The sequence below is a fragment of the Falco naumanni genome, chromosome Z, assembly GCF_017639655.2.
Source record: "Falco naumanni isolate bFalNau1 chromosome Z, bFalNau1.pat, whole genome shotgun sequence".
Taxonomy (NCBI): domain Eukaryota; kingdom Metazoa; phylum Chordata; class Aves; order Falconiformes; family Falconidae; genus Falco; species Falco naumanni.
In genome coordinates this window covers 37,163,366-37,177,479 of record NC_054080.1, presented here as the reverse complement: position 1 = coordinate 37,177,479, position 14,114 = coordinate 37,163,366, and the positions used below count along the sequence as shown (strand labels likewise).

General features: G+C 44.0%; 1 protein-coding gene across 1 annotated transcript in view; it reads right to left on the bottom strand.

Annotated features, from left to right (window-relative positions):
• Nucleotides 1-6,402, bottom strand: part of SPTLC1 (serine palmitoyltransferase long chain base subunit 1) — a 34,153-nt gene extending 27,751 nt beyond the window's left edge. The window contains exons 1-2 of the mRNA XM_040580391.1: nucleotides 6,316-6,402; nucleotides 4,414-4,521 (exon numbers count right to left, since the gene is read on the bottom strand). Of these exons, the coding sequence (XP_040436325.1) occupies nucleotides 4,414-4,521; nucleotides 6,316-6,378 (171 nt within the window). The 5' untranslated portion in view covers nucleotides 6,379-6,402. The remainder of the gene's footprint in view (nucleotides 1-4,413; nucleotides 4,522-6,315) is intronic.
• Between the last annotated feature and the right edge of the window lie 7,712 nt (nucleotides 6,403-14,114).

The following is a 14,114-nucleotide window of genomic DNA, read 5'->3' as shown; positions in this document are numbered from 1 at the left end:
CTAATACTTAAGAGAATCTTTACCTACATAGGGTGTCTTGGTTCAATATGACTGAAAACCTTTACAAGAACAGACTACATCTGCTCCTCCCTGTAGCAACCTCTCGGTGCTGTTCCTGCACGATAAGGCGCTCTTGCGGCCTACAGTACTTCTCAGCCATGCATCAAACATTTGTCTCTGACAGGAACCGCACAGCCTCATGACTAATACCACTCTAATAAACAGTTCCATGCTACTACCACAGCGAAAATTCTAAAACCAAGAAAACAACTATGCCTTCCATCCACAAATTAAAAGACATGGCTCCTAGCTGGACTTTTTGAGACAAAAGCTCAGTATCATTTACCGCAAAGTGAAAGCCACATACATCTGGAGGGGACCTTCCTTTCACACAAATGGCTGCTGGCTGGAGAGTGCGTGTAGAGCTCAGTGATGCCATGCAGTCTCCTACAGCTTGCTGCAGTCCTCAGTGGCACTTTGCCACTTCTCCATAGAGTTCATTTTGGGCGAAAAGCCCACAAGAATCTCTACATCTAGCACCTTGTCTGGCCAGTCTTGTTTGTACTTCCCCAAATCCCAAACTATCAGGAACTTAGAGAAAAGTACTCCACTTTTTTAGTTAATGACTTGGGAGATTCCATTATTTTGGAATAGAACCAATAGGAGTACCTAGAAACACTGTTTGTTATTAAAGGATGACAAGTTGCAAGCTGATTCCTGGACTGGCTTTCACAGTACTCTTGCTACGTAGTTGACTAAAGCCAGAACCCCCTTTGGGGTGGATTTCTTCAGTGTTTTAGAAGTGTGACTCCGAAGTGCACTAGGTTGCACCACGTACCATCTATGTCTGGTTCCCCAGCACAGACTGGTCCTGACAGATCACATTAAGATGGCTGTGTAACAGTGCTGTTCTTCAGTAGTATTTATGTGGAGCCTGCTCTGCTCTGGCAGCATTCCCGACAATAATTCACAGAGAAACTCCAAGTACCACTACATGGGTGGCTGACACAAAGGCAGCCTGAGCTGGCCTATCTCCAGTGCCTGTACCTAAGTATTTCTTTCTGGTGTGGTAAAGAGTGGACACCAACCACAGCATGAAGAAACATAGAACAAATCAGAAGGCAAATCAGCAGTCTCCTTGCTGAAAACCTGGCATGTAGCTACACACAGCTCAACATGCACGCAAGCCTGGCTTTTTGTGTGGGATCCCATATTACGTGAAACAGACTGTACTGGGCTTGGTTGTGATGGTGTTAATTTTCTTGATAACAGCTCATACAGCGCTGTGGTTTAGATCTGTGATCAGAACAATACTGATAACACACTCATGTTGCAGCTTTTGCTGAAGAGTGTGTGCACAGTGTGAAGGCTTCTGTTTCCCACTCTGCCCACAGGGTGAACAGATTGGGGGGTACACAAGAGACTGGGAGGGGAGACAACCTGGCAGATGACCCAAACTAACCTAACGAATATTCCATACCACATAATGTGACACTTGGCAATAAAAAGGAAAGGGGGAAGGTAGGGAAGTTAGCCATTTTTGCTTGAGAACTGATTGGGAATTGGTCCCTGAGGGATTGCCTTTGCATTACTTTTCTTGTTTCTCTCTTCTTCCCTTTCTTCTTTGCTTATTAAACAATCTTATCACCACTCACAAGTTTTCTTGCTTTTACTTTTTCTTTCCTATTCCCCCATACCAATGGGGGTGGGGGAGAAAGTGTGCGAGCAGCTGTGCTGTGCTTAGCTGCCTGCTGGGGCTAACCCACAACACAGACCAGTGTCAACTATCTGTGGATTTGCAGTGAAGGTGGATTTTTTTTCTCCCTACAGTTATTCCTCTATACAAAATAAACAAGCTCTTTTCACAGCAATTATCTGCATTATAGAAAAGGAGATGGAATCACTCCACACATCTGATGCACCAGTCTGCTTAAGTCCTCGAACTATAGAAGACTTAGACTTTCACTTTCACTTCACTGCTGTATTTATGCTTACTTTCAATAAAATATCTGTAGACAAGATATTCCCTTTGAAATACATTTCTTTGCATGGAAAACACTGCTTCCATCTTCAGAGTTCAATGGTTAAGCCAACTATCTTGTTATATATCAAGATATATAACATATATATCAAGATATAGCAATATATAAATAATATGTATCATATATAACAAGATATATCTTGTAATCTCCTTCATCATCAGCCAACTCAAACATACCATCAGACCAAAAAGCCTTCTCACACTCTATTGTTTTTGCCATCAAGATACAGGTAACAAAAAACTAGAGGCGTTGACGGCTAACATCTCAAGTCAAACCTGTTGCTATAATACAGCTCTTAGCATTCTGCAAATGTTTTTCTTCTGTGTCTTGCAACTATACATCAATACACACACTATGCAATTCTTGATGACTTTGGATTTTTGCAAGTATTCACATTCCTTTCCACTCCTCAAGCTCAGTGAAGTTTGTATATATCTCAACAAAAGTATCTCAGCAATAACATATTTGCAGGCTTATGTTCTTCAAAAAGCAAGTTACTGCTGTCCTGCCAATGAACTGTCATACTGCAAAAGTAGGACTGTTTTTAAGCATGAGTCTTTTCCCTTTCTGACCCCCTTCTAAACCCCTACTTCCACTGAGCTGCAGCAGACCAGCTACTCACATGCAATCTCCCAAATGCTCATTGCCCCCCATTAAGAAGATAAAGAACAGTTCTCTTCCTTGCATAATATCACTGCTCCAGATTTCTCTGAGCATTTTCTTAAACATCTCAATTTCAGCAAAATGGTCTGCCAGTGAATGAAGGAGATGACCTGCAACTGGATGATAACATTAAAGATGCACACAGACATATCTGACTGTAATCCTTACTTTGTGAGGAAGAGATAGGTTTCAGCTTTTCCAGGTCACCAATCACATAAGAGTAGCCAAGAGCTTTTTCCCCACCATCTACTGCTGAGAATGAATCTTGCAAAAGACAACAGTTATCCTCCAAAATACCAGAGATCAAAAACATCTGATGCAGGAAAGCTCTACTAAATGAACTACCACTGTTTCTGAATGGACAGTCAAGGGCTCCTTTAAAGCTGCAGCATGTCTTCCCAAATGACCTGAACATTCAGCACTTCACCGCACTGGACTTTCCTTTGTGTTCACCCCTCCTCTCTATTCTTATCAAAGGTGGCAAACTTCAAGAATCCCAGGATCATTTCAAACTCATCCAAGTACAAAATTGAACTGGCCTTTCTTGATTCCCATGCAGTTCACTTCTTGCCTCCAATAAATACATGCCAAAGCGTTCAGAATACTCAAAGCTCATCTAGTAAGTACTCCCCAGAAGAGGACACTTCCTGCAGATGTGCTCACATGCACAGCCTTATGCCTATAGTCCCTGCATGCTGTTCACTGATGCATTACACTGAGCTCAGATGCTTAATGTATCCTTAACAAGAACGACATCAAAAAGCATGCAAGCACATGATATAGATAGGAATGACAAGGTAAAATACCCACAAATCTCCTTCCACAAACCCTCCTCAGTACCATGAAGAAATTCCAGTAGTTTACCTCATTCATAAAGGATACCATTCCTCAAACCCTAGCAAACTAAGCTTGTTTGTTACATAGGACTTCAGACAGTTCAGATCAGCCCCTCACATACACAAGCTGGTTGGGATATTGCAATAAATCGCTAGTTCATCTGTGACTGAGGGGAAAAAAAAAAAAAAAAAAAAGACTATAACCTTGTTCACCTCACTATTTTCACACTCAGTGCATCCAATCATCCTTTGAATGTATCCAATGGCACACTCAGACATTAAGCACCAAGAAAAATTAGCCCAGGGACATCTCCAAAACAAGCTCCACCAATTTCTGATAGTCTCCAGCCAGAAGAGAGAAATTCCAGTCTCCACAATTACAGATGCGCTTTTTTTTTTTTTTTTTTATGAGACAACTACATTGCAAAAGAAGAGAACTGCAACTAAACTCCACAAAGTTTTTTGGAACCCACTTAACACTGTAAACTCTCTGAGCTATTACAGACACCACATATACAGACTGATCATTTTCCTACTCTCTACACTCTTATAGTTCATTTTGTTTGGTGGGGTTTTTTTAGTATAGCTTCCATTTCTAAAACAAAACTATCCATTGAGTAGAGCTAATGCCAGGTTTTCATAACTTGGCAATCAGTCACGTCAGTTCTTCTATACTTCTTAGACTCTCAAACACGGTGCTACTTTAAAAGCACACTGAAGCGTTTAAGCAATAAGCAGTTTCTTAGTCCAATGTAAGCCCACCCTCTGAAATCCTAAAAAAACAGCACAATTTGTGACGCAACAGTGGTTCAACCCTAATATATCAATAGCTATAAATTGTTCCTTTAAAGAAAAATATTCTTCCACCATACCTTAAGTGTTAGATCAGATCGCTCTTGAAGCTTGTATGTCTTGGAGAAAAGAAGTCTAATTATCCACAGAATTAGAATTCCTTCTAAAATGAGATGGTAAGCAGGAGCCTGAAAATAAAAGCACAAAAAAAAGTCTATACAAAATTCTATTTGAATCAGTGTAACACTAGGCAACAGTTTTGTCTCTACTAGTACACTTGCAAAAAAATCCAAAGTGATCATCAGCTGACATGTATTTCTAAAGCAGCAAAAATTATGATTAGATGAAAGTGGATTGCTTTACAACTACTACTTGTAGCTGTTAACTTGAGTTTGAACAGTTTATTCTCTGGTTATAAACAAGGCACACTCTAAATTGATAAGCGGTTTCAGTTCCACAGATGCACATAAATTAAATATTGGGAGCAATGGCAGACAGGGGTTGCACCAGCATCTGTGAAGGCAGAAAGATTTCACAAGACAAAGTCTCCTGAGAGCCTGAAGGTCTGTGTCATCTATACACACCCACTTCAATCCTACATTCTTGCATAGTCCACGAGCAGAGACAGCTACTGTTATTTACAAAGTAACCTAATCCTGTCCTCACACATTTTTGTTAGTTTCATAGGCACTTCGAGCAGGTATAACGCAACAGTCACCAGGAACAGTTTTGCCGCTGTGTCATTTACTGTTCTGTGTACACACAGTATTTAGGAATATTTACAGCAAACCGGGAAAGAGTGTTAATCCAAGATGAAGTTTGCCTCTTTGGGTGCTTGGAGGGAGGAAAGTCAGGTTCCTCTGGCAGCACTGCTAGTTTAAAGTAGATGTGGAGTTGTGACATCAGCATTTGACACATAGTTTTAATGACCGGTTTAGTTATTTCACTTCAGAAAGGCTCCCATCTAGACTGTGGACATTCACTATTTGTAAAAGACTCAAAGTGCAACATACCAGCATTTTCTGGTGGGATATGACCTGCCAACAAAGGCAGTGGAATGCGCCACACAACCAGAAACTAAAGGAAATTGAATGCAAATATTCAAAACCAGTAAGGAGACCTATGGCACACCAAACTGCAAATAATGAATTAATCATTTGCAGAGTACTTTTCAGTTCACCAAACTTGTTAAGAATACCTATGTACACCACGACATCTAAAGAACACACAGTATAGTAGTAGTAGAGGTCCACAGAAACTACTTCCCTGAGCTTTTCAGTGCCTACGATTATCTGGAATGCAGTGTACTAGGCTGCTGTACCAGCTTCAGCAGCTCAGCACTTCCACATTCGCACTGCAAACCATAGCACAAATCCTTAAAAAGTTATGAACCTTAGCCAAATCCCGAGAGGGGAACAGACTGTTGATACAAGGCCGCTGCCTATCATCAGGAAATCCTTTTTAACACCACGAAACAAAGCCTGGATGCAAACATGCCACCCTGACCTCCTCCAGGAGATAACTCAAGCATGAACACTTAAAAGTTGCTTCTTCCTTTGTGACTAACACTTGTAAGTTACAAACCCCGGCCTTACTTACAACGCGCACTGTGAATGTTATTAAGGTTTAATGCGCCGGTATGGACCTGAAATGCAGCTTCGTAAACTTACACAGAGGGGAACGTGACCGCGCACCGATTGCTTTCCACACCCGGCTGCGGCGCACGCACAGGCGGGCACGGCCGGCCCCCGCCGCACCCGCGCCGGCACCGCCACCGGCACCGCCACCGGCACCGCCACCGGCACCCGCCCGGCCGCCGCCCTACCTCGCCGCCGAGCCCCGCGCCGGCCCGCTCTGCCCTCCCGCTCCCCGGGCCAGCGGCCGCGGGACACGGCGCCCTCACTCCCATCGCCTTGAGGCGGCTCTGCAGCGACTGCCAACCGCCCGCCCCCTCCGCGGCCGCCCCGCGCCGCAGAGCGCACCTCGTAGAAGGCCTGTACCATCTCCACCAGCACCCACTGCTGCCCCGCGCCCGCCGCCGCCATGGCCGCACCTGCCCACTTCCGCTTCCGCGGCCCGCCCGCGCGTCAGGGGCGGAGGGGCGGGCCCACGGCCGCGAGAGAGCGCCCCCTGCGGCCCGGCGCGGGCAGGGCAGGCGGCGGCGCCGGCACCGCCGGGGGCGGGTGCGGGGTGGCGGGGGCTTCTCCGAGGTTCGGTCACGGCGGGCTGTAAAGACGCGTCTTGTCCGGCAGCGCTCGTGGGCGCCGCTGCAGCTGCGGCTCCCCGCGGCCGTCACCAACTGCCGTTGTCTCCGGCGGCCCGGATCAGGGAGCCAGGCCGGGCCGGCAAGGTGCGCCCTTCGGCGTTAGGTAGCGGAAACCAGCGATACATCGAGCCTGCGCTAGGCCGGGTGCCTCGGTGTGCGCGCCCTCGCCGCGCCCCAAACCGGGCACCGTGCGCTGAGGGCGCGGGCGACCTCGCGGTGCCGCTCCCCCCGCGCCTGGGCGCCGTCCCGGTGAGCCGCCCCGTGCCCGGCGCCCCCTCAGCTGGGCGCCCCCTCAGCACAGGCGCGCTTGCTGCCTGCGCGCCGGCAGCGGGTGACTTGGCTGCTGCAAGGAGCGGTTGTTCAGACACTCGGCTAATGAATGGCAAAAGCAAAACCGGAGTGTAGTGGAACTAACGAGTGAATTCGAGTAGGAAGAGAAGCTACAGCTTCAAGAGTGGTGACAAAGTGAACAGCCATAAAAGCTGAACGTTGCTGAGCGGAGAGTAACCTCGTGAAGAGAAGAAGAGAATAGGAAGACCTCTCGTGGGTGCACCGGAGTGCGGGGCGGTGACCCAGGCACCCTGCACAGCCGAGCAGGGCTTGGGCGACTGCCTAAGGGGCTGTGGAGGGGAGGGGGAGCTAGAGCGAAGTTTGCTTAGGAAGTGAGATAGCACTTGATGGAAGAGAAACAAAGGATATTGCCGCTAAAAGAGATGTCTGGGAGCTGCTTTGCTGAAGCTAAATAGCTGTGGAGAGTTTCTGATGGTCTGGGAGAGCACAGTGGAACTGGACCCCTTGGGGCTTCACTCACTAGTCTTCACCATGGTTAGGGGAGAGAAACCTGGGGCGGCAGTTGATTAAACAAATGGTAATGGAAGCTTTGGGTCCTGTGGATGACTACAAGCAAAGAGCAAGTTACGTTTTTGCTTTGGGGGTGGTCAAAACTGGTGAACTTCACTTCCACACTGACTGAAATGTGTAATAGTTCATCTTCTCCCCAAGTTTCTGAACTTATCGTATTCCAGGCTTTAAATGGTAAAGAGAAAAAATGTGGTTTGAGGCTATCTCAAAAGTCAAGGCAGAGACAATAAATGTCCCTTTTGTTTTTTAGCTGCATGAAGAATATTCGGTTCACTGTTAAGTACTTTTGTGGCTGTTGCGTCATGCTGGAGGAGTCTTGGGCTCTTGGGAGATGGCTGCTACTTCCAGCCTCGAAGAATGTGCCTGGTATGCATCCCAGTCCCAAATGGCTCCCAGAAGAGTGGGCCGCATTAGTTGTCTTGGTGGACTGCAGATTAAGTTACACCCCTGCTCCTGACATCAGATTCTGACTTTCAGTGTTTGACATGTAAGTGTATGATTGGGAGACAAGAAATTGATTTCTGTGAAACATCGGATGAATTGTTTCCAGCTTGAAATGCAGTGAACTTAATAACGTACTAACCAGTAATTCTTCTAGCAGTGAATTTGGAGTTCCTGGTCTAGATTATCATCGGGCTGGGTCTCTTGTAATAATGAGCCTACCCCTATTGTTCAGCAGTTTCATTGTTCCAACACAAGGCAACTGCTGCTAATTGCTTAAGGCTGCTATACTTCTGACAGAAAAAAAGAGGGGGAGGTGAAGGGAGAAGTCCTTTGCAATGGCAGTTTACAGCTGGGAGTAAGGGGGAGAGGAAAAACATCTTGATTCTATCTCTGAATTTAAAACCCTGACAAAAGCTATTGAGACAGTGACCTATGGAAATTCCTGCTCCGGAAATGCCAGCTTTTGCCTTCTTCCCCATATCTTCCAGTTGCACAGTATCCCTAAACTGCTTTTATTCTGGACCTTTCTCACCAACCCACTCATTTCCCACACCCTGCTTTGAATTCCCAGCTCAGTTCTCCCAGGTCAGCATTGGCATGCCAGTTATCTGCAGTTGTTCTCTGGTAACTCTAGAAGCAGAAAAATGGGACTTGGTATGGTTGTCAGGAATCTTATTTTTCCTAAATACCACAGAGGTAGCCAGTGCCAGTTATCTTCAGCTCTCTTGGCTTTATTAGCTCTTCCTCTGGCTTCTTCACTCTCACTCAGTCAAGTATGAGACAGATAGTAGGAGCTGGAAGTGGAGATGAGGGAATGATGTTCACCCTCTTCCCACAGTCTTGTGTCTCACCCCTTGGTCCTTTGGACCCCGTACTTTATCAACTAGGAAGCAGAGAGAATGGCAGTAGAAAGAGATGCATAACTGTGAGGGCTGGTGGTGGTTGCTGCCATCCTGCTTGTATCGCTGTGTTGCAGATATGCACATGGAGGGGATGGTTGGAAAAGAAATGTGGGAACTGATGGGAAGAGGCCCTGAGAGTCATTCACTTCACCCCTGCCTCTTCCACCCACACACACAGAAGGGGGAAGATGGCCGAGGAGATCAGGGACATAAGGGAGTTTTTGCAACTTTTCTCACACATTCTGGTTGGTAAAAGCTTAGCTTATATTATTGAGGGTTTAGTGCACCTAGCTGTAACTTACTGGCTCTACGGCTACCCTCAAGAAAGAATTTAAAAAAAAATGAATAAAATGTTGGGAATGTAATCTTGTACAGGCAAGGAGAACAGCAAGACAGCGCTAGTTCGTGTTTTTTAGTTTTTCCTGTCGTGAAACATGATGCTCAACTAAGATGATGCTGACAGCAATCACAGAAAATGTCCAAAGTCAGTTGGAAGCTTAGTATTAAGCCCCAAAATCATGTCCCAGCTCCTAGTGGGAAGCAGAAAGTTGTTGCAAGAGTACTGTGCAAGTGCCAAGAAGAACTTGAATATCAAGTTCTGTAATTTATCTGATATGCAAAGGAGTAATTGTTCACAAGGCAAGCGGAGCACAGGATAAATTTAGTGTTATCTCAAGCCATGCACCACTGCATCTTAGACATCTGCTTAATCCTAGTTTTATAGTGAAATAGCTCTGGGTTAGCTTCACCAGCAGAAACCTGTTGTAGATCTGCCTGAAAAACACCTGAGGATTGCAACCTTTGACACAAGCTTTGTGTAGGAGTAAAGGCACCTACTGGTCAAAGCACTGGTGCATTCCAGCTATCCCAAACTGTGCCATGGTACCCTGAATCACTGTAGTGATGAAGTGGCATAAAGTGGAAATGCTGCCATGTTTTCCTGGCATAGAGTGGGGACCAGATTTGACCTGAATTTGGAGTTAATGACTATTGTAACTGTGCTAGAGTGGCCAGAGTCCTCTTTTTAAAGCATGTTCAGCCAAGGCTGAACCTTTGAAACAAAAAGCTAACTTATCACAGAGGTGATATAGGTCTGTGTCCTGCTTATGCTTCTTTTCAGTGGCTGTTCCCCAGGTGGACTTGGCAGCATTGGTCTAAGCACCTAAGTTTCTCATACATGGCAGTTTCTAATACAAGGCAACAGATAGGCCCAGTTCTGGGATGAGTAAAGAAACCTTTTACTAGAAACTTTTAAGAGCTACTCAGTCACACTGCTGGAACCACTAACAGAAGAGATACTGGGAATGTTTGCATTGCAGAGAATGAGTTACCTATATGCAGTGATGCAATATTGCTGTTGCAGAGCTAGAGCTTGTGTCCTGCATAGTTAAACCTGACATATCTGATGGAAGACTTCAGATTTACTCAGGCTGGGCATTTGCAGCCCAGAACTTTTTATTGGGCTGGTTGCCGATACTGCAGAAGGAAATAGATGGGTGGCTCACCTGTTTCCCTCACCTGCCTCAATATGCAGCTGAACTGATGTCCACCTTTTACTTCAAAACCTTAGTCCAACCAGCACACAATTTACTGCAAATCTTGTCAGTTAAAATCTCATTTCTTTTAGAAACACAAGCACTATATTAAATAGGACAACTTGGAATTTGTTCTTCACTTCTTTTTGTCCCACTTTTTGCTCACACAGAATCTACTAATTGCTGTTCCCTGCTGCATATTTGGATTGGAAACGGCAGGCACAATGGGCAGATTTGTATCCAGTCTCAGTTTCACCAGCAGTTTCACCGCAATGAAGTTAGGATTGCTTCAGGAAGAGAGCAATTCAGTCAAAATCGATAATGCAGCTATCAGCTCTTCACATGATAATACTATCAGCTCTTCACATGAAAATTGTCCAAACTGACTAGATTCAAATGCATGTGCAAAGTGATATGTCATAAAGGTACATGTCTGCTTCAGACTGACTTTTTCTAGGCAGAAAAGTAAGTTTTAAATGCTCTTTCTAGAAAGTGGTCTAATGGGCTAACCTGATTTGAATTTTGGTTAACATACATAACATGCACCATATGCAAGGCAGAACTCGTGACCTGCACAATGAGAAAGAAAACCACAATTGGCATAAATTCTAGCCACTGGTAAGACGGCCAACAGAAGTTCATGAGGTTTGGCTCTGAAGGTTCACATTCCATACCTCCCTTAACTACCACCATTCAAGCTGCCTCTCTTGAGAATGAAATGAGAAGCAAAGGGATATTAACCCTGAGTAAATTCAGCTTATTTACCTGAAGTTTTGGACTCCAGTCTAAAACAAAATGTTTAAGAAGCTTTCTTGTCAGCAGTGTTTTCCATACTTACTATTTTGTGGTAGAAGTTTTAAAGGAGGACTTCATCCTCTGATATTCTGACTAGATAAATGCAGCCCAAAGAGCCCTTTAACCTCTTAGTAGTGATTACATAAATGTCACAGTGGTCTTTACAAACCCACCTACTCTTGCAGTACTGTTATCCACTGGCTGTCTTACTTAAAAATGGGGTCTCTAATGGGTGCTTTTACAACAATAAACAGTGGAATCTTCATTTGCAGGTTATTCTGAGGCACAGAGCCTTAGACACTGCGGTTCTGCAAAGCACAAAAGTGCGAGGTGTGCAGCCTCCATGTCACATAGTTGCAAATAGATGCCTCAGGAAAGGATCCATTTAAAAAAGTAAATGAGCCTGAAGCTGCCCATTTAAAGTTGTGAAGGTACCAGTATGTTTTGGCTCCCAGATGGAGATGAGAATTTGGTTGTTCTAGTCAGATACTGGAATCTTTTGAAGTGCAATGATTCAGTTCATATTTCGAAAATGGAGCACTGTATACTTTTCATTTGCCTGCAAAGAATAGGCAGATGAATAGGCAATTACACAATCATGATGTTATAGGTAGGTGGCTACCTCCTACTTCAGTTTCAAAAAAGATGTTACACAGAGTCTGTGAAAGGTTGTATCCTTATCAGAGATAAGCTTTTTCCTGCACTGGACTATGACCATAAGAGTTCCCTGAAATTCCATGTTTAAATGTGTAATCCAGATGCAGCGAACCTTATGTGAACAGTGTGTACTGGATTTAAAGCTGCATTTTTAAGATTAAAATGGTGATTTTGTCCCCTTGATACAGAGAAATGCAATAGACACCTACCTTCCAGCACCAGCCTTAATGAATTGGCTTTGGATCAAGTACCATGAAACCAGTTCCTAGTCTTAAATTTGAATGGATGTTAATCCATTCAGGTAGCAGATCACATTTAAAGACTAACAGCAGATTCATCCTCCTTATTCTTCCACAGTTAAAACTTTATGAAGCCTGCAATATTGCAGAATCCAGATCAAAACTGGGATGAAATTGTGCTCTGTGCAGTGGATATTTTTGTTGGCCTTAGGAAGAATGGAATGATGGCAGATAGTTGCACATTTTGGAGAAAGCAAAAGTGTCTCTTGATCATATGAACACACCTTCATTGTGGTGCACATAGCTCAATTTCTGGTTAGATCTATGTAACACTGTGGGGCATTAAAGTATTTTAGTATCCCATGCTGTCTTAATATCCTCAGGCTGGATGTTTATTTCAAGTTTTAAGCAAGTTGTAAATCTTCACAAAGCATTTCCAGGACCTCTGAGAGCAGGTTGAGCTGTCTATGAGAACATAGTCTGTTTTTCTCCTTAATGACTGGGTTTCTTCACTAAGGTCTCTCAGCAACTCCCTTGTGCTGACTGTAGCAAGCATTCATTACTAATGTGTTCACTGACTCTGTGACACCTTCAACAGATGTTGGTAGGGCTTTATTTGTTTTTCCATCAATTCAGCTCCTTTGCTGTTTAGGCAGTAATGCATTTTAATGGTAACAGCGTAGTCTGCAGTGTGTGATTGTAAAACTCTTACTAGCATACTTGAATTTAGAAACAGGAGTCTTCAGATGGTGTTATCAGAGTAGAGAGTTTGAAAAGTAATGGTAACTTCAGCATTTTAATGCATGGTTTTCACCATGGAGTTTGCTCCCTTGAAGACACATTTGTAAAATTGCATGTCAAAGAAGCAACTGTATTTCAGCCAGAAAAATACAAACTAGTCCTTTGCCAACTCATCATTCTTGCTAATCTACTGAAGCACAGAAAGGCACTGTGTTGTTTACAGATCTACGTAATGCATACCAGAACACAAGCTGAAATTCTTTGTGGTTATAGGTAAAACGTGTGTGCATGTGTTGGCAGAGCTAGTCAAGTCTGACAGGGAACACCTCGCATATGTTGGCTACTCAGAGAGTTGCAACATAGCTGCTATGAATTCAGAACAGATGTGGCTGAAAACATTTTTGAACTGGTAGAGAAATGCTCTTTCAATCTTTGAAATTCTTACCTGGCTTTTAAACCACATGAGTTTACCTGAGTAAGGCCTGAGTAAAACCACAGTTCCCTATGCAAATGCTGTTTCGTTGGCAATTAGTGGAATACAAACTGTGTTCTTATTATATAAGCATCCATATTCATACCAGATGTTTTCACAAAAACTAAGTATTTGTAGGCAGTTGACATCTAAAAGATAAAATACACTTGATAAAATGATAATGGCAGGAAATCAAGTGCCTGAGAACCCATCCACACACTTTTCCCACACAAAGTAATTGTTGAAGTGTATCTTTTGGAGGGACCTGAACAGGGAATGGAGACAAGACCACAGTCCTTGTTAATGGGTGAGTGTTGGTGCCTGTGTAAGACAGATTCCGACCTTTCTGACACCTCTGAAAATCTAAGTGAATGTCTGCTGGACTCAAAGAAAAGTGCAACTTGTTATTTGAAGCTTTTCAGAATTTCCCAGTGCATTCCTCAGCGTCATTAAACAGTGTTTCTGTAGCTTTACTTCTGTAAAGTGTTTGCACCAGGAGACAAGTCGGCTGCACACAATTGTTTACCTCAGCTGCTGAAGCCAGCGTGCAGTCTCAGGTGGAAAAATTGGCACAGCTTAGCTTGTGCTCTGTCTGGATAATCTCCTAATTATTCCTGATTATACTAATAGTTTTTTCCCTTCTTTTGAAGGAAATGCCTGCAACTCTGTGGCTATAATTTTAGGATATTTTAAATATAAATTCCTATTTATACCATTGTTTCACTTTAGAATTCATATTAAAAAAAAGACAGCCAATGTCTTAGAACAGTCTTCTGAGAAATGCAGTGGGATGGAGCTTGCCTAGCTTGGGCCGTTTTGGTTTAGACAACAAGCAAGCTAGTTTTCAGTTGCTGTTTCTACTTTGTGGC